Genomic DNA, 24,487 nt, shown 5'->3' on the forward strand with positions numbered 1-24,487 from the left:
CCTCCCGAGCTTGAATGAAACAATTTAGATTACGTGTGCTATTAGACTAATAAATCCAATTCAGAATGAATGTTAAATGCTGCAACAATGTCAGTGCTATTTAAAAACTTTTGAATAAATTAAAATTGTGTACCAAACTGAGACTTAAATCCAGAACTTTGCTTTTCATAGGCAATTTTTTTTTTAGTTACTGAGTTCGCATTGTTACAATTTTTTTGTATCTTTTGTATCATTTCCAAACTTCATAGGACATTTTGTGTGTGCTTTGATAGACTGCTAATCCAGCAAGGGAACTAGGGCGTATACGCCTTGGGAAATCCAGGAAAAATCCCAGAAGTTTTTCATCTGGCAGAAAATGGGGAGAAATCTGGGATTTTTATAGAATTCCAGGAATTTTTCATTGTTTTATTTTTCGGTTAAATTTTTGTGATTTTGACTGGCAAGAACTGATATTCTAAAAAATAATTTTTGTACCCCACTATTGCATAATAATACTGCAACAATGAAATATAAATGAGAGAAATAAATAAATAAAACTTAAGTTCCAAAGGAAATGTGCCATTTACAATGACAAGACACAGTGCACACACAAGCATATGCCAAAAGCAAAGTGTGTCAAAGGCTTCAGGATGAAGACTGTGAAATACTTCATAATAACAAACTGCTTCTGGTGAGTGCAATGTCACAACTGTTTACATTAGGTTCATTTGAGCAGTTAGCTAGTTTCAATTGTCCACTGAATTTAACACTTTGAGGACCAACCAGTAAGAAGAATTTCGAGTCCCAGAAGACTAGACATTATTTAAAATTTTACTGGCACATTTCTGTGATGTATGTTAAAGTATAACATGTGCAAAATGAGACCAATATTATAAGTGAACGCTTTTCTCTTCTTTAGCGTATTAATCTTCAAAACCATTATTAAATGTGAAAGCTATGTATATTAATTTAAACCATTAACTTTTTGTATTTCTGTGCTCACACTACTTAACAGTGATATTGCTATTGGCTGACTACATCACGTGTCCTATGCTCTGAATATCTGCTGCAGTCGGGTGGTGGGATCACGTGACATGAGCAATGATTGGCTTACAAAAGCCCATCACAATCTCGGTTTTAATGATTTGGAAACTAACATGCTGTGTTTCTGTGTTTGGTGGAACTTGACTGGCTTTCGTTTTCTGAAGTGCCAGAAAATTCTACACTGGTGTATAGAACCTAAACCATTGAAAGTGTTGACAAGTTTTACAGTTCCCAGGGAAATTACAATATTACTTAACATGGAAAAAGTGTATTTTCATCCGGGAAAAAGTGTGGTTTTAACCAAGAAATCCGGGAAAAATCTGGGAATTTTTTTTTCTTGTTTGCTTATACATCCTGGATACAGGAGAGCTTCTGTGAAGTTTGGTAAGTAGGAGAAAGATAATGACAGAATTGAAGCTGTGAGGACAAGTCATGAGTCGTGCATGGGTAGCTCAGTCAAGAAAAGCATTGCTTTTGAAAGGCACACTTCCAGGTTGATCCAATACATAGCTTTAATCTTTCAGGATGTTTCGTGAGAACATTTCTGAAGCACTGATTTCCGACATATTTTTAAAACTTACATTTGGCCAAGTTTTGAATGACTGCTGTAGAAGAATGGTTGGCAGCACAGACTTCGACTAAGCATGGACAGATGTGTATTGGGCTACCGTGCACTTTGGTATGGGAATGGTGCATTTTTCCAGATAGTCCTTGTACCTATAGAGAACTATAAACATTTAATATGTTATGTACAATATCTGTTTCAAAAACAGAACTCTACTTTTATGATCATAAGGATACCATTTTGTTTTTAACAGTGAAACTGGACCACCAAGCAAGAAAAGTGAAGCAAATTGCTCACTTTATATGAAAGAGCTTCAGGGTTTTATATCTAGAGCTGTTTCGACATATCTGGCACCATTCCAAAATCAAGAACTCGTTGCAAAGTGGTAAGTGTTTGTAACTGATAGTTATAGATATGAAGTTCTTTCACAAACTTTGAGAATGCAAACTGGTAAACATGTTTGAATATATGACTAACTGTGTGATGATTAAAATGAAATTCCATCACTGAATCCAAATTTATTTATTAAAACACATTGATTCTGTAGTATATGATACCTGTTGCCTCATGGCCTCCTAAAGCGGAATAGACCACACCCATGGTGTAGCTATGGGTTTGTCTACTGCAGTGGCTGCAGTCACTAGCCTACTATAGCTTAAAAACATACCCTTTTTTACGAATAAAGGTCTACCGATTATCTGTAGTTTGATTTTGTCAGGTTCTTACTTCTGACATTTATTTCCGAGTGATGATTCACTCAATGTCTTTCATCATGACCTGGTGAAGCAGACACACCTGCATATTGTGAGAACCAACTTCACTAGTGGTCCATTCTGAAAGTCCCCTTCAGGTATTTGGTTTTCATTGCACTTACGCTACTCGGGAAAAAAAAGGAAAAAAAGAGAAGCACCCAGAACACAAGGTCGGATGTCATTGTCACTTCATACACACCTCAATGGGTATGTGAATGATTGGAGTTGCAGTTCTCTGTGACAGGTAGAATGGCCACTAGAGTGCATTAACTATGTTATCAAACCTATTGGGGTTTAGAAGACATATGAACAGCATAACATATTGAGGATCTCTGTGAAAGACACAGGGAAGTTGAAAACAGTGTTACCAGCATATGACTGAGTTTGCAAGAGTCCCCATTATGGCTCTCAATTCGTCCAGCTTGTCGAATTGTGCAGTATCTGAATTTTTGGAGCATTTAGATATGCCAGTGGCCTGATGTTGGGAACATGTGGGTGTGAGGGCAGGTATACTCATAGCCAAGGTTACAGTCACTCATGTGTGATCACCACAAGGGAGGAGCAATTTGCTGTGCACCAAGCACACCAAAAAATCCTTCACATCAACACCTGCCATCCAAGAACAGGTGCTGGGCACTCTGCAACATTCAGCGTCATCCTGCATCATTGGTCAGAGACTAGCAGCAGCCGTACTAGGGAATTACTGTCTCATGGATATACTGCTGTTTACACCACAACACATACAGCTACATTTGGAGTGGTGTCATGACAGGGAAGCATGGACTTGTGATGAATGTGTTCAGTGATGAATCATTGCTCTGCGCTACTCTGGACAATAATTGTCAGTTAGTATGGTGGTGACCTAATGAGAGGTTCTAATCTTCCTTTGTTTCGGAGAACTGTGGTGGTGATACTCCTAGCATCATAGTGTGGGGAGCCACCAGGTATGACTTCAGGTCATGGCTGGCAGTGACTAGGGAAACAAGAACAGTACAGCGGTACATCACACACATCCTGCTTCCTCATGTGTTGCCTCTCATGTGACAGTATCATAGTGGCATTTTTTAAAAGGACACTGCTCGCCCACACATGGGACATGTGTCTATGAGCTATTTATTTGATGTTGAGGTACTCCCAGGGCCAGCAAAATCCCAGTTCTGTGCCTGAGAAAACCTGTTTAAGACCAGGTCAGCTATCAAATCTGTCCCAGTGCCAGTATCCAATATATCAAGAATTATGATGCCCTTCCCAATCGAGTCAGTGTATGCATTGTGGCAGGAGGGTGTGCAGATAAGTGGGCATATCCTCTCAGTCTGCAAAGTTTCATTTGATTTCCTCCTATTCAAGGTGCTTTACTTTTTGTCATGCAGTGTATATTGTTAACAAAGAGAAGTGCAAAGACATTGGCAGTGTTTTCTTCATTCTGTTTGGTAATGATATATTTGTGTAATGATAAGCACAAGTTTTAGGAATTACATTTGGCGCAATAATAATTCTTTTGAAGACTAGAGATTCCATCCTAAAGAAATAAAAATCACAAAAAAGTCTCCATTTGAAACAACCAAATAAAAGTATTCAGAGGAGCAGAGATACCAAACATGGCAGAAATGTAGACTCCCATCACACAACTTCACTGTCAATTTCCGCAGCAGTCATACCACATCTACTTAACAAATTTTTCATTTCATTGGTGTGCTGTCATAACTTACTGTCATCTGTTGTGTCGTTACACGGCACCAGAATGGACCTTTTCAGTGACCTCCTGTGGCTCAGTACAGCTCCAATTTTCTGTCCATGCAAATGGGCTCAAATTAGAATCCAGCCTACAACTCACTCACTCATCACATTGATCCTTCACATTCCCTCTAACATTGGAATTGGAAACAACCTGCTGTAGTACAAAAGAATTACAGAATGCAAAATATTGTTGAAAAAAATAAAACTGGAAGTCATAAAATGGAATGCTCTATTCAATGATTAGCCTGGTATTTGATACACAAAATGTTGGAAGTGTAATATATCCATATATCCAGTTCTTATTCTAACCGTGCACAAGGAAATCTATTATAACACAAGTGGTTTGAAGTAAATATAATGTATTTATTAAAATAGCCAGAACTATACGCATGATAACAATGCTTCTGCAATATCACAACTGTAAAAATTGCCTATTCTTCATGACAGCAAAAAAATTTAAATCTGTATATCCAACACAAGTACACTGGTGTGCAAAACTTAAGGATGAAAGTAACTTTCGCATGGTGTTTCACTGCCAAGAAACATAGTGTGATGAAATTTGGACTGTGCATGGAAAGAATTGCTACAGTATACTACAGAAGGTATCTGAAAGAAACACAATGAGGTGAACAGAAATAACACTGTTATTCAAAGGCAATAATTACACTCAAGTCATCATGATCTATAAGGCTCCCTTTGACATTACAAAAGGTGAGACACGGTTCCAAACAGGGCATGTGATCATCACGATCTGCAGTACATGCTTTGTAATGTACTCCCATGCTGGCCACAATGTTGGTAAGGTGTTCTTTGGTAGGGTGTTAACATTTCTCAACCAATGTGGTTGACAGCTCCTGGTTGGTCATTGCTGCATGTGGGTATGCTGCATTACATCTGCCCAACACATCTCACACATGCTTGATGGGATGTAAGTTGGGGGAACAGGCAGAACAGTCCATCCTTTCATTCCAAGAGCTGCTCCACTTGTACTGCAGTCATGTGTTGTCACCCATAAAAAAATAAGTCGAGGCCAAATGCAGCCCTGAAAAGACAGACACGGGGAAGGAGTACAGTGTCACAATAATGTTGACTTATGAATGGAGCCACTTAGATTTGGAGATCAGTGCACCCATGCAACATTATGCTCCCCACTCTATAACAACAGGACCACCAAAACTATCATGTTGACATTGTATATGGATGTATTATGTATTCCCACCTCTCCCCACACAAGGGTGCCTTCAGGATCACTGCTCATACTGAATCTGCTCTCACCTGGGAAGAGCATGTGTCCCCACTCCTCATTGGCACCATCACAAACGGTGCCACAGATGTGTAGGTGTCGACAGAACAAAATGTACTAATCATCGGGCAAAGAGAACAACCGCCTACAGGCATTGTGCCACAGTGGAGTCGGAGACTACGTGCCTTGGAATTTTATTAAATGACATGGGTCCCTTCTTGCCTGTTGCATAATGTAGTGGTCATACATTGTAGTTGACCATGGTCAACCATCTCCTCTTCTTCAGGCAACAGTACTTGTGGTTCACAATGCTCCCAATGCCTGTGAGAAACTACTTGCTGTTTGACATACACTGTCTTCCCAGTCTTCCAAGTGTTGCACGCCCAGTCTCAGGTGGTCCTATAGTCATGCTGACATCATACCATGTGATGTCCAAGTGTGAAATAAAGTCGGAAATACCATAAGCAGTACAAAAATCAGCAAAAGTATTACAAGAAATTTCTGTGAAACTATAGATTTTTAACTTGCATCAACATGCATTTTGATTGCTTCTAAATTCAGTCTGTCATATTTTTCAAATTTCAGTCCCACACATTCTCTCCCCCACGTAAGTTGTGCCCCCCCCCCCCCCCCCCCCCCTTTTTCTGCCGTTACATTTCCCTGTGTTTTCTTCTTGCCCTCGCTCACATTCACTTCTCAATTTGTCTTCCTAATTTGTTGACCCAAGACAGTTTGTTGATTAAACATAGTTCTCCTTATACTGCATTTTTATAATATGCTTAAACCAAAATAGGAAACTCAATACCATGAACACATTGAACTCCATTGGTTTGAAGCAAATAAAACATGATAACATAGTGACTTTTCTGCCATAGATTCATTAAGGTTGTTTGGTAAAATAAAGTACATTTTCTTATATTGTTGTTGTTGTTGTTGTTGTGGTCTTCAGTCCTGAGACTGGTTTGATGCAGCTCTCCATGCTACTTTATCCTGTGCAAGCTTCTTCATCTCCCAGTACCTACTGCAACCTACATCCTTCTGAATCTGCTTAGTGTATTCATCTCTTGGTCTCCCCCTATGATTTTTACCCTCCACGCTGCCCTCCAATATTAAATTGGTGATCCCTTGATGCCTCAGAACATGTCCTACCAACCGATCCCTTCTTCTGGTCAAGTTGTGCCACAAACTTGTCTTCTCCCCAATCCTATTCAATACTTCCTCATTAGTTATGTGATCTACCCATCTAATCTTCAGCATTCTTCTGTAGTACCACATTTCGAAAGCTTCTATTCTCTTCCTGTCCAAACTATTTACCGTCCATGTTTCACTTCCGTACATGGCTACACTCCATACAAATACTTTCAGAAATGACTTCCTGACACTTAAATCTATACTCGATGTTAACAAATTTCTCTTCTTCAGAAACGCTTTCCTTGCCATTGCCAGTCTACATTTTATATCCTCTCTACTTCGACCATCATCAGTTATTTTGCTCCCCAAATAGCAAAACTCCTTTACTAATTTAAGTGTCTCATTTCCTAATCTAATTCCCTCAGCATCACCCGACTTAATTCGACTACATTCCATTATCCTCGTTTTGCTTTTGTTGATGTTCATCTTATATCCTCCTTTCAAGACACTGTCCATTCCGTTCAACTGCTCTTCCAGGTCCTTTGCTGTCTCTGACAGAATTACAATGTCATCAGCAAACCTCAAGGTTTTTATTTCTTCTCCATGGATCTTAATACCTACTCCGAATTTTTCTTTTGTTTGCTTTACTGCTTGCTCAATATACAGATTGAATAACATCGGGGAGAGGCTACAACCCTGTCTCACTCCCTTCCCAACCACTGCTTCCCTTTCATGTCCCTCGACTCTTATAACTGCCATCTGGTTTCTGTACAAATTGTAAATAGCCTTTCGCTCACTGTATTTTACCCCTGCCACCTTTAGAATTTGAAAGAGAGTATTCCAGTCAACATTGTCAAAAGCTTTCTCTAAGTCTACAAATGCTAGAAATGTAGGTTTGCCTTTCCTTAATCTTTCTTCTAAGATAAGTTGTAAGGTCAGTATTGCCTCACGTGTTCCAGTATTTCTACGGAATCCAAACTGATCTTCCCCGAGGTCGGCTTCTACTAGTTTTTCCATTCGTCTGTAAAGAATTCGTGTTAGTATTTTGCAGCTGTGGCTTATTAAAATGATTGTTCGGTAATTTTCACATCTGTCAACACCTGCTTTCTTTGGGATTGGAATTATTATATTCTTCTTGAAGTCTGAGGGTATTTCGCCTGTTTCATACATCTTGCTCACCAGATGGTAGAGTTTTGCTAGGACTGGCTCTCCCAAGGCCATCAGTAGTTCCAATGGAATGTTGTCTACTCCGGGGGCCTTGTTTCGACTCAGGTCTTTCAGTGCTCTGTCAAACTCTTCACGCAGTATCGTATCTCCCATTTCATCTTCATCTACATCCTCTTGCATTTCCATAATATTGTCCTCAAGTACATCGCCCTTGCATAGACCCTCTATATACTCCTTCCACCTTTCTGCTTTTCCTTCTTTGCTTAGAACTGGGTTTCCATCTGAGCTCTTGATGTTCATACAAGTGGTTCTCTTATCTCCAAAGGTCTCTCTAATTTTCCTGTAGGCAGTATCTATCTTACCCCTAGTGAGATAAGCCTCTACATCCTTACATTTGTCCTCTAGCCATCCCTGCTTAGCCATTTTGCACTTCCTGTCGATCTCATTTTTGATACGTTTGTATTCCTTTTTGCCTGCTTCATTAACTGCATTTTTATATTTTCTCCTTTCATCAATTAAATTCAATATTTCTTCTGTTACCCAAGGATTTCTAAGAGCCCTGGTCTTTTTACCTACTTGATCCTCTGCTGCCTTCACTACTTCATCCCTCAAAGCTACCCATTCTTCTTCTACTGTATTTCTTTCCCCCATTCCTGTCAATTGTTCCCTTATGCTCTCCCTAAAACTCTGTACAACCTCTGGTTCTTTCAGTTTATCCAGGTCCCATCTCCTTAAATTCCCACCTTTTTGCAGTTTCTTCAGTTTTAATCTACAGGTCATAACCAATAGATTGTGGTCAGAGTCCACATGTGCCCCTGGAAATGTCTAACAATTTAAAACCTGGTTCCTAAATCTCTGTCTTACCATTATATAATCTATCTGATACCTTTTAGTATCTCCAGGGTTCTTCCATGTATACAACCTTCTATCATGATTCTTAAACCAAGTGTTAGCTATAATTAAGTTGTGCTCTGTGCAAAATTCTACCTGGCGGCTTCCTCTTTCATTTGTTAGCCCCAATCCATATTCACCTACTACGTTTCCTTCTCTCCCTTTTCCTACACTCGAATTCCAGTCACCCATGACTATTAAATTTTCGTCTCCCTTCACTATCTGAATAATTTCTTTTATATCATCATACATTTCTTCAATTTCTTCGTCATCTGCAGAGCTAGTGGGCATATAAATTTGTACTACTGTAGCAGGCGTGGGCTTCGTGTCTATCTTGGCCACAATAATGTGTTCACTATGCTGTTTGTAGTAGCTTACCAGCATTCCTATTTTCCTATTCATTATTAAGCCTACTCCTGCATTACCCCTATTTGACTTTGTGTTTATAACTCTGTAGTCACCTGACCAGAAGTCTTGTTCCTCCTGCCACCGAACTTCACTAATTCCCACTATATCTAACTTTAACCTATCCATTTCCCTTTTTAAATTTTCTAACCTACCTGCCCGATTAAGGGATCTGACATTCCACACTCCGATCCGTAGAATGCCAGTTTTCTTTCTCCTGATAACGACATCCTCTTGAGTAGTCCCCGCCCGGAGATCCGAATGGGGGACTATTTTACCTCCGGAATATTTTACCAAGAGGACGCCATCATCATTTAATCATACAGTAAAGCTGCATGCCCTCGGGAAAAATTACGGCCGTAGTTTCCCCTTGCTTTCAGCCGTTCGCAGTACCAGCACAGCAATGCCATTTTGGTTATTGTTACAAGGCCAGATCAGTCAATCATCCAGACTGTTGCCCTTGCAACTACTGAAAAGGCTGCTGCCCCTCTTCAGGAACCACACGTTTGTCTGGCCTCTCAAAAGATACCCCTCCGTTGTGGTTGTACCTACGGTACGGCCATCTGTATCGCTGAGGCACGCAAGCCTCCCCACCAACGGCAAGGTCCATGGTTCATGGGGGGGGACATTTTCTTATAGCAGTTTGATATTACTGTTATGGTGCAGAAAAAAAAAGACTTTGCAGAAAGGCTGTTTCTATTTCAAGAAACTATTCTGTAAATCTTCAAGCAAAAAACTGCCACTTCTTTTCTGTGATAAATTTTCTGTTCGGATATCATTATTGTGAAATCTGAAATTGGGCATTTAAAGCAGATTTTATTTGGAATTTAAAAATGAATCAAATTACTAGATTCAATTTTGGTAAAATAAACAATATTTTCAAATAAATAAGAACAGACTCTTTTAAAATCTGCCTTTCTTTATGCAGATTCAACTTGAATCACCATTTTTCAAATCTTTTTTGCACATACAAACTGTTCTCCACTACAACAGAACCTCGATTGTCTGACCTTCAATTAACCGGCTCCTTGGGTTATCTGACCATATGTTTGACTACATGTCTGTGCTCTGCACCAAACAGCATACCAGAATTATCAGTTGATGTTATTCCTGTTACAACAGGTTTGTCGTGAGTCATGCTTCTCACATATTATATGACCCTTTTAGTTTTCTGTCCACCGTCTGGTCCCAAAAGTGACGGTTAATCGAGATTTGACTGTTGTTAGAATTAATGCAACAGCAACATTAACTGTATGCTTTGACAGTCAGACAAATATTAAGCTTTCTCTTTTCAGTTGTTTTAAAATTATTCTTTCAATTACTTTTTTAAATTCTCACACATGGTCAGTTGACACACCACTATAATGCCAGACTGTTCACTTTGCTGTACTCATGAAATTTGTCAACTGCTTTACTGCCAGACTGTTCGCTTTGCTGTACTCATAAAATTTCAGTCATTATCATAAAAGTAAAAGCTTTTCCGTAGCTCCAAAAGCTTGAGGGTGGGGGGTTGAAAAGTTAAATTGCAAGCAAGTGAAGGTTGGCTTCACTTTTGGAAAATTTGTTACGGCAATAGGCAAGCTGCTGTTTCAGATGAAAAGCTTTCTGCTGCTGATTATGATGCAGGTAAGAAGTTTGTTGAAAAATTCGATAGAAATGATAGTATCAGAAAATGAACTGGTAGCTAAGCATTTATACAACGTTGATGAGATGGGGCTAAATTATAAAATGCTCACCCAAAAATTGAAACAGTCACTGCACAAAACTAGCAAAGGGCAGCAACATGTAGCAATGTAAGTGATGACCATAAATTGTCATTGTTTTTAATCGGAAAATCCAAGTAACCAACCACCTTCCAAAACACAAACATGCCAGCACTTTCTGTTTATAACAAAGCTAAAAAAAGTACTTGGATGAATGGTATTTTGTTTAAAGATTTTTTTTTTTTAGGCATTTGTTCCGCCGTTCAAGCATACTTGAAATTGAAAAACTAAACTTCTACCTCATGCAGTTGTATTGCTAAAAATGACCCTCTGTGTATGAGCTTCAACAGGGGACATAAGAGCTACGTTTTTGGCCTGCTCCCTCTGTCTCCCCCCATGACTTCAATAATCCAAGGAAAGGACCAAGATGTTATCGAGCAGTTAAAGTGTAGGAAGAAACACACCAGTGCTTTGTAGGAGAAAACAGAATTTGTAACCTTTTTGAAGCAGTGAAAAGTCTCAACATAAAAGAGCCAATTTACATAGTTGCTCAAACTTGGGAAGAACTTAAGGAAACCCCGGTACAAAAAATACTGAGAGGTTTGTACTAGCCTAAACCAAGAGCAAAAACATCCAGAAACTTATGAGTCAGACACTACAAATTTAGTCACAGATTAGTAGCTCTTCACAGTGATATCCAGCCTGCTGATGTAGAGGAATGGCTAGCAGGAGGTGATGTTACTGCTGTTACCGGTGCAGAACTGTAAGATAAAATCAGATTATCGATCTTGTTTTGCAACAGTGTAGTGCTGAGCAAAATGAGGTAGATGGTGAAGAAAAGGAAGAAGACGAGAAGATCAGCCACTCTGCAGCAAAAGTGTGTTTAGTCCGCCCTCAGATGTTTTGAACAACAACCAACCGCTACACTTAGGGGCAGTGCTACAGCATTTGGGGCAAAGGCATGGCGTAATGCAATTGCTAAGTCGGTGTTTATGAAATTAAAAAAACTCTTCTTTAAAAAGATTTCTTTCTCTTTGTTACAAAAAGTATTTGTTTGCCTAATTTTGATTTATTATATCATTTTGAGGTCTGTAATTAAGTTGGTTCATTCTCCTCCAATTATATGACCCTTTTAGTTTTCTGTCCACCGTCTGGTCCCAAAAGTGACGGTTAATCAAGATTTGACTGTTGTGAGAATTAATGCAACAGCAACATTAACTGTATGCTTTGACAGTCAGACAAATATTAAGCTTTCTCTTTTCAGTTGTTTTAAAATTATTCTTTCAATTACTTTTTTAAATTCTGTATATATTACTGTTATTGAAATGTGGCTGCAGTTTTATTGGGATTGCTTTTTAGGCTAAGATATTGTAATGACCATCACAGTGAAGATACATGTCAGGTGGAAAAGACAGTGCCTCACTATCTCATTCAACACAAAACAAAGGAAGAATTACATCTGTGTAAATATATTGAAATATAAGTAGTGTAAGTACAGTGCGGTATTTATATGTTGTAACTCAGGTGGAAAAGACGGCAATGTTACCAACGGAATTTTTAACAGTACAAAGAGCTATGAGACATGGAAATCAACTTGAATCCTCTGATAATACAACATATTATGTAATTCTTGCTGTATGTGATTTTTGTTTTTATTTTTACATAACTGTCTTACAAATATGAATGAGAAACATGATTTTCTTGACTCTTTAATACTAAATGTGTCAAAATACATCCCCATTCTCTTTGAGCACATAGAGTTTGGTCCTTTAGTATAGATGAGTAAACCCACAGTCCTTTAGAAACTCAAACAGCTTCAAACTTCTGATTAATTTACAAATGAGTCAGCATTTTAAATATTTAGTGTTAAATATGTAAGTGAAAAGAACTTTAAAAAGATTTGAAATTTATAGTTTGTAGGAAGTTGCTAAGTGATCCCATTATCAAACGCTGGATGTGTGTAGTCTTGGTAATTTGTGTTTCATTTTAAGCAAAAAGCAGTTTTTCGTGCATGTCAATGTTTGTGTAATAGAATGATAACAATTTTTCAGATACATTTTAGTAATATATGTGGATACTGTATGCAAAATGTGTCATGAACAGAATTAGTAGTAAATAAGTAATAAATTAAAATGTTATACTTGATTGTGAAGTTTTCTTGCAAGAACAACGAAAGTTTTTCCTTTAATAATTTTGTGGAGGTTATTAGTGAGAAAAAAGTTTTGTAAAGGCTTGCAATTACGTCTAAAGTTTGTTGCAAGTTACTAAGTACCCTTATTCCCAAATAGTGGTGAATCAATATAGTGTGGATATTTGTGCCTCACGAGCTATGCTGCCTCAGGACATATACCCAGTTTTTAACTATAATATTTGTTTTGTTCTGTTAAAGGTTTAACATAACATTGTACCTGTTAATGAGTAAATTAAAACAGCATTTTAAATTTGGCCAATAATTATGTGAAATACTGAAAAATCAAACTAAGTTAGGCCTCTTGAATTGGGGATTGTGAACCATGAACCATAAACTGGGATAACCATTTAGTAATATAGAAGTAAAAAGTGGAATGGTTGTGTGCATTCAGTGTTAGGCATAAAATTCATAAGTGAGTCAAAAATATTTCAGGAAAACATGGGAATCTGTTCATTAATACAGCTCTGCATTACATTAGAAATGGCATAATGGCATGGAGCCTTGTGTAGTTCTGTATTATACTAGTTAATCTTCAAAGTATATTGTTTAGTTTTTGAGATGCACTAAGCAATATAGCATGGTTTCAAAACATGTAAGAACGGTTGTTTTATTTTATATATATGAGACAAATAAGACTTCGTAGCTGATAGTGACTCTTTGATGCATTATAATATTTCAGTGCACTTCCCGTAGCTGGTCGATCTTTGGAATTGTTTTGTCGGCACGCTTGCTTTGTTCGACCTCTGGGAAGAGGTGGTCGCCGAAGACTGGCTGCAGATTTTGTGCAGGTAACACTCTTAGCAAATTTACACTTTTGTGTTTGTATCACTGCCAGGCATGAATGTACAAAATTGTTTGACTTACACAGGTTTATTGTTTAGCTGTGTTCTGTTCCTCTTCTCTGTGATTGATAGGCGTTGTATAAAAGAAGGTGAGAGAAGTGGAATGAATGGTTCGTGCATGCCCAACTTGCCTGCCATGTTTTCTAACGACAAGGAGTATCTTACAGAAACAGATTATATGCATATCCACTGTGATGGAAAAACATATTGCACACATCATAAAGTGAAGGCAATAGCAGACCATAAGTTTGTTAAACTATGATGGCAGACACAAAGGTTCTTAAACTGTGATGATCCTGAAGGTTGTATTTTCCCTTCTGACAGATGAGCTGTCTTTTCTCTAACTCATAGCTCTGCTTATAAATTTGGACAGTATGTGTTACGGTATTATGAATCTCTGTTATCTCTTGGAAAGGACGTTCCTTCATGTCATCAATGAAATAAGCTTCAACCTAGTCCTTGCAACAAGATATTAATGAATTTTTTGAAGAGTATTCACAGGATCAGGGCTAAGAAGGGAGGGAGAAACCCATGTTGTTTTTTGTGGAAGTGGTATTGGTTGAAGAACAAAGCACAACTTCGTACAATTGTACGGTACAAAATCTGCAGAGAGTATATTTTGTATGAGATTTGTGCATATTATTATTTTGCTCATAGGCAGATTACATTTAGATACATCCATATACTCTCTGTATTCACATTTTTAATAGTTTTTGACACTGGCTGATAACACTCGAAAAACATCACAAATTGATGATACAGTACTACTGGAGGCTCTTACAACCCAATTATCTGGCATTTTTGGTTGCAAGGAGCATAGCAGCAAACAGCAAAATAATTTTGAGATGTTGCATAATATAATGCAAATGCCCATGATAATTCTGTTTTAACATTGCACCGTTTTATGCTGGTGTGTACATTTGCAAGCATTTCCTTGAAGGTGAAGCACTGTCAAAAAGATGGTAAACACAATACATAGATGGAAAGGATAGATTGGTGTTAAGTTGCATACAGGCACAACAAAAAGGACAAAGCTTTCTTCAGAAAAGAAAGGAAAACACACACACACACACAATCCTTTTGCAATGCCTGTCGCAACTCGTGGTCTTATCTTGTCTTTATGGTCAATAGCAATTTAGCTTTTTCATAATTGTTAATATTCTGACTTGGACTTTCCATTGTTAAATAAAGACATGAAACGATTTTAAAAGCAAAGTTAAAGTAAGAATGAACATAAACAAAAGGAAAGGAAGAGTAATCAGATAAGTGAACATGACTCAAAGAGTGAAATATAGGGAGGAGCAAGATCTGTTCCCCATCTGATAATTAAGATTTAAGTTTTCCATAGTTTTCCTTAAATCAGTAGTAGTAACAAATCCCAAAATGTATATTTTAAAAAATATGCAGCATAATTCCTTTCATTATCATTGTCCTGCGAGAGATTACACTCTGTCTCTAATAACCTTCTTATCAATGAGACATTACACCATAATTTTGCTTGTACTCCATGTGAATCATTCTATATAACTTCCATTTTAATTATTGTATACCTGTTTTAATTATTGTTAATTTTATGCATTTTCACTGACTATTACAGTTTAGTGAAAGAATAAAAATATTCAATTTGTAGTAACTCCAACTTCACTCAAAAATAATTGTGCTTCAGTTTTTTTTTTTTTTTAAATTTCCGGTGACAGTTTGGCACAATGCATTTCAGCAGCACACTGCCATCTTCTGCTGCCCACCTTATGGGCATCTGTAGGTTGCATTTTGCTGCCAAACTATTGTTAGAAATAAAAAATTGACTGAAGCATAAAATACCTGAAGTTTTGTAAATTTTGTAAAACAGTCACAGACTTCAACCAAGTTTATTGTAGTATGGACAAGTTTAAATAGAACAATGGTGAAGTAAATTTTTTCCTGTAAATATTGTCAATTATTTTTTGTGGTAACACATCAGTTATCCCGTTTTCACCCTTTTGTTAGTAAATTGTGTTCAATGTTCAAGGTTGAGACAGCAGTAGCGCCTCTCTGCCGGCCTCTTTCAGATGTTGGAAAACCCTACAAACTACTCCGAGCCCTTAGGACATTGTTGATGCTGCCACCCGAAGAATATGCAGTGAGTCCTGCATTGGGGCAGTCTGTTCCTTACAGCATGGCTCTGCTTGCTCTGTTTGCACATGGACCCCCTGAGCTGGCATCACCCCATCAGGTATGACAAGAGAAACCATTGAATTACCTTGGATATGAAGTTCGAAAATACATCTAATATGTATGTTATGTGCTAACAGAAGATGGCAGTTTTTCTACTTTGTTTATTATTAAGGTGTCTGAAATGAACTGTCTTGTCAGTTGTAAAGGTTGTAAAATCAGGAGTATGGAAGTGGAGAAGTTTGGAGACAGTTGCTGACAACATGTGACAGACACGTAGGAAGCTGAATGGAAAGGCAGAAAGAGCCACAAATGTGTTACACATTGATAAATGCCTGTAAGTGAGATGACTGTTTCAAATTGTGCCATATCTGTTTAATAATTCTGAGTGAGGAACTGCAATACCTGTACATTCAAACATTTAAGAGCGTAGCATTGCTGCATTTGCTACATAGGAGGAATTGAGGTATCTGTCATTCATTATTTTATATAAAGTCAAATTGGTGTGTCACTACCTTTTAGAATGCCTGCACACTATTCAACTCAGGATAATTGTCAGTGGGCCATGCTAAAATTGAGTCATGCACAATCACATTTGAACACTGTGGGTGATTATATCAATCACATTCAAACTTACTAGCAAATTCTTGATTCAGAATTTTAAGAACCACTCTGTATTCCTCCCTTTATACATCTACAACTGTAGGTATCACAATTAGGAGGGAAGCTGCCTTGACATACCTTTGTTTAGTGATCTAACAAAATTTGGAAATTGAATGAAATATCTTAATTTTTCACAGGCTGGATGAGAAGAAAATAACACATGATTTTGTTTCTGCTAGCATGTGTGGTTGAGATTTTCTTTTGGTAAATAGTGCTAAAATGATATGCATCATTTCCTTCATAGATAAGAGTGTGTAGGTTCTCATTAATTACAAGTTTCTTCCATTTTGTGATGTGGCAGTAAGGTAGTAAAACATATTGATGTTTTTTGAGTGCTGCTCAGTATAGTGAAGAGAAAGAACTGAATATTATAACTTGGATAATAACAACAGAGACACTTTTTCAACACCTGAGGTTACTGAATTTCAGTTGGACATCATACTTGTCTGAAGTGTTCACAATAAGATGCTTAGTGTTCACTATATATGTAGTAATGGTACTAGCAAGTGAAGCTTATGTCTTGATAAATTGTTTTCCCTGCTTTTGTGTGTTTCCTCTGGTGAGTGAATAAAATACACCCTGCACAATACTGATGTGAGGAACATGTAAGCAAAAAAAAATTTTGTATTATTATTATTATTATTATTATTATTATTATTATTATTTTAATACTCAAATTCCTATTAAGTCAGCTCTGTGGTTCAGGCAGGGATGAGAAAGTGTCTGGCATGTGTAATGTTTGATCATGTTGAGTGTATTGTGCATCTTTTCACTGTACAGTCTAGTGGATGTTGTGTGTTGACGACAAATGTTATTAGTTTTTGAAGGACGTCCCCTTTAACTTTTCTTTTGCAGTTGCTTAATAAAATGTAATTGTCCAGCATTTCTTTACTGCCTTATTGTTTCAGACTGCCAATTGGTCTCCCAGCTATTTCTCGCAGTGGTTTGATTTCCACACATCTGAGTGTGAACGGCTGGAACTGATGGGTGGGGCACTACAACGCTATGAGCAAATGGTACGACAGCGTGGACAGACTCAGTTCCACAGCATTTTCCCCATTATGACATCAATATTAGAAGCAGGACTGAAACACTGCACAGAGCAGGCATGAATGTCATGCGTCAATGATGTTATGTATTTGTAGATTTAATGATGAGATTGTGATATATGCAGTTCAGTTAACAGTTGTAAAATATATTGTTGCACACAACCAATAAACCCATACTGTGATAGAATGAAAGCCAGTGAAATGATGTTCACAATTGTTTGGTTTTGAATCCTTGTAACTGATTGCTCGAAAACCCTTCACAACACCAAGTGTGCTTTCAGCTACCTCAGAGGGATGCTAAAACATATCTATACTAAAGACTTCTAGAAACTGTATGGAAGTTTAGAGTACCTGAGCTTAATAGTGTGTATGCCATTCACAAAAAGGGTCCCACAGTAGTGTTCTGTAACACACACTTCCTGTCTGTGACTGATAAGCTGATTCTGAAAAATTGTAATTAATTGACTGCAAGCTTCCATCTCCGTCAACTCTGGATGTGATCGAATCTGCTGTATATAACACTGGATCTACTACCAATTGTGAACAATTTAAAACATTTTTCTTTTTTTTTAAATATATATTTATTTGAGAGTTATTATATGGCATCAATGAAATGTTATTTGTACAAAAATGTAAAGGACTGTAACAAGACTGGCATCATCATTAACAAAGGGCTCACATTGTCAAATACTGAAGCAACTCTCTTGACTAATTCATAGTTTGCAATATTGTGTATCTGGTACTACCATATCACGTTGAATATCACCAAGTTTAGCACACCCTGCAAGAAAACATAAATTACATAATCAAATAAAATGCAAGACAATTTTATTTGACAATTACAAAGCTTCACCCTGTTGCAGGAGAGTCACTAACATACCTGAAAGTGCCATTGCATGATCAAATTCACACTTAAGGATATCCAAAACTTCCTTAACTCCTTCTTGTCCTGAAGCAGCCAAACCCCATATTGCAGGCCGCCCAATAAAAACCATTTTTGCTCCAAGGGCTAATGCTTTGAATACATCAATTCCTTCTCGAACTCCTCCATCGAGGTAAATTTCACACCGATCATTTACAGCATGCACAATCTCTGGTAAAACTTCTATCTGTAAAGAATTACAGATTAATTTCCTTCAGAATTGTTTTGCCCTCGGTATTTCCACAGCTTTTTTCACATATTTCACAAATTTCATATAAAGATAAAGAAGTATGCATATTTTGAAACCACAACCTTTATTCTGTTTATATTACAAAAGTTTGAAGGCTGAGACGGAATGAGAGAATGCAAGACAGTGTATCAGAATGCTTGCTTTTGTTACCAAGAATCACTCTACAACTATATAATCTCTGGTTTTTATGTTGTGCAAATATAAAATAAGAAGCAATGAAAAACTGAGGATATAAGAGCAGCACATACAGTTAGATAGTTACCACCTTTATGATCTGGCCTCGGTATGTGGTGCTCATCTCCATTCCCTGTGACTCCACAAGAACTTCTATTCACAGTAAACTCACCATTCACCAGCCAAAAAACATCAACTTCTAGCAGTTGCCATGTGCTACATATTGAAAATCTCTCCCATAGACATTGCATCTTCAGAGACAAGCAGTTCCTCTTCCCATATGCCAAGGTATTCACAGGCAAAAACTACTCTCACACCTGCTGACCATCCACTTCCTCCACTACTGGAACATTTAAACCATATCCTCTGATATGACTGAGTGCCTCTCATTGTGCTGTGCAATGGATAGGAAAATATTCCTAAGTGGTGTTCTGCCATCTATCTAACCTATGTAGCTCTTTGTGATACTGTTTGTATCTTCATGGAAGACATAGGTGCAAGACATACCAGTGACCTGACCACCAGTGTAATGAATTGTCAGTTACCAATTTCATTGCAATGACTTCTCCGCTTTCTACAGGGGTTGCTCAGAAAGTAATGCACATTTTTTCTTCTACAATTCTTTATTGAGCATAATGAGAATTACACACACGAAAGAATGGTGTTTTTATCTACTACCCTATTTTTCCAAGTAATCTCCCTGTTCTATGGCTTTCCTCCAGTGCGAAACAAGGGTGTGTATGCCCTGTCAGTACCATCCTTATCCTGGTGGCGAAGCCAGTGTTTCACTGTATGAATCACCTTCTCATTGTCCTCAAAATGTTGTTCATGTTTGGCATCCTTTAATGGCCCAAACAAGTGGAAGTCCAAGGGGGCTAGGTCAGGGCTGTCAGGTGTGACAGCCATGGATGGTCTCCCTGACCGCTGCAAATCGTGGAGCTCCACTGAGCTGCCTTATGATAACGTCACTCTCTGTGCCCAGCGACTGACTGTACTTCTGTTGACAGCAGGTGCTCCATAGACTTTGCACAAGCGTTTGTGAATATTCCCTACAGTTTCTTTCTCTGCAGTAACAAAGTCAATGACAGTACATTGCTTGTAATATACATCACCTACAGACGCCATTTTGAAACTGTCGTGCAGCTACGCTGTCTGTCGGAAGTGACGGGAATCTTGCACACTGACTCAGGATACTTCAAATAATACATACGTAATGTTTCACATTTGTAGAATTGTTTTCGGCTGAGAAAAAAAAAATGGTGCATTACTTACTGGGCAACCCTCGTTTGCGTCTGTGTGACCAGAAGCCAGCTATGCACCAGGACGAATGGCTGCTGCTGATCAACATTCAGGGACCAGCTTTACTAATCAATTGCAGAGCATGCTGCTCAGCATAATGTTTTTGGCTTTAGTAACTATCTAGTTTCCAGAAGGGACCACATTTTCCACCTGGACTGTTATTCACCACAGTTGTGGTTTCGGCTTACAATGCCATTTTCAAATTATAGCTCACCTTGAAGAGCATCAGTGCATCATTCCTATAAATAGGGCATTGTCCTTGTGTCATCCGTGTTTAAATATTTCATGCCTATAATAAGACAGGAGTCTTTGTCATTTATATAAACAAATATTGTACTGTGTGTAGTAACTGCCATAGAATATGTGCCATCTATGCTCGTACTTCACACTGCACATACACCAGGTGTGACATTGGAAAGCTCTATGCACGATGCAAATTATGTGCACAAATGGCATGGATTATTATATAAAATGCTATGTTCCATTATATAAATGATGAAGGCTCCTGTTTTATTATACGCACGGAGTAGTTAAATATGGATGACACAAGGAATGATTCATATATGCACTTCATAGTGAATTATCTCTTGATAATGGCATTATAAGTTGACAATGCGATTGTGATGAATAAATACATTGAATACCAATCCAGACAGAAAATGATGTCCTTTCTAAAATAGTGCAAGACTGCAGACACAAATAAACAGCAAATAATATCTAGATTCCCCTTCCCATAGCAGCTGTACTGAATGGCACAGGTGAGAACAACCCCTCTCATATATTGTTTGTTCCTGCAACCCCAGTGCTTTCAGTCTTCACTATCAGCTACCATGTGCCCTTCAGGTCCTTACATATTTTCAGACATTTTATTTGTTTAATAACATACTGTTTGCAAGGTATTTACACCAAACAGTAATAGAACAAAAATGTTTAAAAAAGTATGTTAGTTTCTGCTCCCGTCCAAGCTGTACAGGTTCTGGTACATTTCTATTCCCTTAGCTCAGCTATTTCTTCCTGTATTTACCCTTCCACTCATTAAGTATCCTTCTCTCTGCTTCGCTGTGAAGGTGGTATGCATTCCCCTGTGTGCACCAACATGTTCCACAGCTCTATGGTTTTTTCTAGCCACATCCCTTTCTGTTTCCCCTTCCTGCGCTCTCCTGTGCCTACACCGCTTGCTCAAGGCAAAACTGCAATATGTCATCATTAGAGTGCACCATCAGGAAGTTTTATATGATTATATAGGACTGTTGTGCCACTGAAAAATATCCTGGGCAAATTTAAAATTTTTGAAGTCTCCCTTGTCCAGTGCAGATCCAAGACAAACCACAGCAAGCTCGTGCACAATGTCTGTGGCAGATGTCAAGGGGACAGGATTGCCCATACTGCAAATAGTGTAACACATAACCGAGGCCACTGCTACACTTCGCTCGAGTGAGGTGTGTGAATTGCCAATGCAGCAGTATGACCTCACTGTGAAGGGAACATGTCATTACGTCAAGCAAGCACAGTGGAGTAACAACACACAAATCATACGCAAGAATAACTTTCAGCCCTCTGACACTGCAGAAAGTAACAAACTGAAAGCTTGAAATGAAATGAAATGAAAGGTTGGAACACAGTGGTGAGGTAAAAAATGCTGTCAGGTCCAGAAAACTAGGTCACCTTCATTCATTCTCACTAAGGGATATCATCTTTACTCCCAACAGACAGCTACAAATACTCAGGCCTTTGAGCCCTTCCTTTGTTCAGTTGCAGTGAGTCAGTTCCAAAGTAGAACCTGTGATATGCAGACTACCGTTCACCAGATGACTTCTACCTTTCAGCCAGCAGCCAGTCCAGCTAGTTGGACTTGACCACTGTGAGCTGCTGATGTGGAGACTTCTAGCCTTCTACTACCTGCTCACTGAGGAGAGGGTACAAACTGATATCGACTGGCACACTGTCAAAATTTCACAGTAGTGGTGAAGTGTGCTAGCTGTTCCTGCCCACCCTCCCCGCACTCCCACTCCCCACCTTGCATCTGCGAGCAGACACTAGTTTCCATGGCCTCTGGTGGAAAGGCTGTGACTTAACACTGCACAGCCATCACTGTCCTGTACAGAGCTGCTGCGAGCTTATGCTGGGACATCATCTTCGATGTCCACAAATGTGCCCCTAGTAAACAGTGCTATCTAGCTGTTTGGTGTTACGATGGGTTGAGTAAAACCTGCCACTTGCCACCTGGCATTGTGCAGCACTACTTTTGCTGTGTTAACATCCGTGCCATGCAGATACCCTCAAGCCTACTCAGGTGAAAGCATCAGCACGTTCCAGTCCTGTGTGCTGCTTCTGCTGCCATCACCACTGCCACAGAGGAGATGATTCAAATTGTAAAATCAAAATTATAATTGTGTAAACTGCTAATGCTGTCTCATTAGCGCTCCTGGGTGCCTGACAGGCCCTCACTACTGCACTCCACATTTAGTCATCCTGCACCTGTAGGGGTCACATGCCACTGACCCCTACAGTTCAAAAGCTCATTTGGTAACCTTCATTTTTGATATGTTTGTCTGTTGCCCACTGACTTGTCTATTCTATGCCCAGTGATCTCTCCACATACAGATCAGAAATATTTGTTTTTTACATTTCAGTGGTATCGTATTTCATAGCACACTTTACCAAAACTTTCATGTGGTGCTTATACAATAGTCTACATCTACATGCATATGGAACATGGCAGAGGGTACCACATACCATTACCAGTCATTTCCTTTCCTATTCCACTCACAAGTGGAATAAGAGAAAAATGACTGTCTCTGTACCTTCATGCAGCAAATGCCTGTCCTCTATTCTCGACTGTGTTTTGTGAAAAGAATGTTGTCTCCTCTCTAGAAATTCCTATTTGAGTTAATGAAGCGTCTCCATAGCATGTTGATCAAAATTATCACTAACAAATCTAGCAGCAGACCTCTGAAATGAAATGAAATGAAAGGTTGGAACAGACCTCTGAATTGCTTGAATGTCTTTCTTAAACCTGAAATGGTTTTCTGTACAAGACAGTGTATGATATTCTCCTTATTATCTAACATGCAGTCCTCAGAGAAAAAAATTTGAGAGTAGGAATGTGGGCAAATTTTTGCTTTGCGTGACTGCTGTCTGCACCATCCCGCGGAACTAATAGCATTGTTATCAACCTCGAGCCCCAAATAAGCTACTTCAAATTTATTAACTGTGAATGTGTTAAAATTACAGAAATTTCAGATAGTAATGAGTTTTTATTTTCAAAACTCAAATAAAAGAAAACACTATGAATTTTATTATCAGAGGAGATTACATAAGTCCCTAGCAAATTATTGTAGTTTATTTCTTTAACACACACAACCCAGCGGAGCAGGACTAATAGATACACAGTGCATCTAGAAAGTGTATCTAGATATTATCAGCATCATTAATTCACACTTATTGTTTTGAAAAACATTAAGAACACACTAATTAATTACAAGCATGGCAACTGAATGAGAGGCAACTGCTATGTTAGGTAGAAGGTACAGCTGTCACCTTGGTGAATGTCAGATTACTGTTAAGTTGACAGACCTCATTTTGGTTGTGAACATGACTGTCAAGGGCAGGATGCACAACATGTACAAAGCCAGAGGGTGCCTTAAGCCACTATTACATGATGCGCCTAAACCATACACCTATTCACCGGTGCCCCAAGCATGCATATCTGTAACTACAGACTGGTTCATGTCAACATATTACACCATCCATGTGGGATATAACTGGCACACATGCGCATTAGACAGTAATAACACACGAAACACAAACAAAACTGTCTGAGCTCTTGAAAAGTCATTTGTTCTACCATGCGAAACACAAAGGAGACCGCGTGATATATTGGAATGTCATTCACTCAAATTATTTTGGTGAGCTTAAGTTTACTATTTCATAAGAAATTGTTTTTTATCATTATTTATTAAGTAATTGTTATTCTCATATGTTGGTTACACACTCAACAGTTAGTTTTATATTACAATGTTTGGTTACACAGGTCTCTGCCCAAACTCTTTGCCTTTACAAATGTCTGCTTGTGTCTGTATATGTGCGGATGGATATGTGTGTGTGTGCGAGTGTATACCTGTCCTTTTTTCCCCCTAAGGTAAGTCTTTCCGCTCGCGGGATTGGAATGACTCCTTACCCTCTCCCTTAAAACCCACATCCTTTCATCTTTCCCTCTCTTTCCCTCTTTCCTGATGAAGCAACTGTGGGTTGCGAAAGCTTGAATTTTGTGTGTGTATTTGTGTTTGTTTGTGTGTCTATCAACATACCAACACTTTCGTTTGGTAA

The 24,487-nt window shown here is 38.4% G+C and overlaps 2 protein-coding genes across 2 annotated transcripts in view; one reads left to right on the forward strand and one right to left on the reverse strand.

The window, feature by feature from the left end:
* The window catches only part of LOC126100695 (conserved oligomeric Golgi complex subunit 5), a 146,235-nt gene extending 128,292 nt beyond the window's left edge, over positions 1-17,943 (forward strand). Inside the window, exons 13-16 of the mRNA XM_049911310.1 lie at positions 1,842-1,973; positions 13,488-13,596; positions 15,659-15,862; positions 17,373-17,943. Of these exons, the coding sequence (XP_049767267.1) occupies positions 1,842-1,973; positions 13,488-13,596; positions 15,659-15,862; positions 17,373-17,576 (649 nt within the window). The 3' untranslated portion in view covers positions 17,577-17,943. The remainder of the gene's footprint in view (positions 1-1,841; positions 1,974-13,487; positions 13,597-15,658; positions 15,863-17,372) is intronic.
* A 155-nt stretch (positions 17,944-18,098) lies between these two features.
* Positions 18,099-24,487, reverse strand: part of LOC126100697 (uncharacterized) — a 45,853-nt gene continuing 39,464 nt past the window's right edge. Inside the window, exons 7-8 of the mRNA XM_049911312.1 lie at positions 18,394-18,622; positions 18,099-18,294 (exon numbers count right to left, since the gene is read on the reverse strand). Coding sequence (XP_049767269.1) covers positions 18,227-18,294; positions 18,394-18,622 — 297 coding nt within the window. The 3' untranslated portion in view covers positions 18,099-18,226. The remainder of the gene's footprint in view (positions 18,295-18,393; positions 18,623-24,487) is intronic.

This window comes from Schistocerca cancellata, chromosome 9 (assembly GCF_023864275.1).
Source record: "Schistocerca cancellata isolate TAMUIC-IGC-003103 chromosome 9, iqSchCanc2.1, whole genome shotgun sequence".
Classification (NCBI taxonomy): Eukaryota; Metazoa; Arthropoda; class Insecta; order Orthoptera; family Acrididae; genus Schistocerca; species Schistocerca cancellata.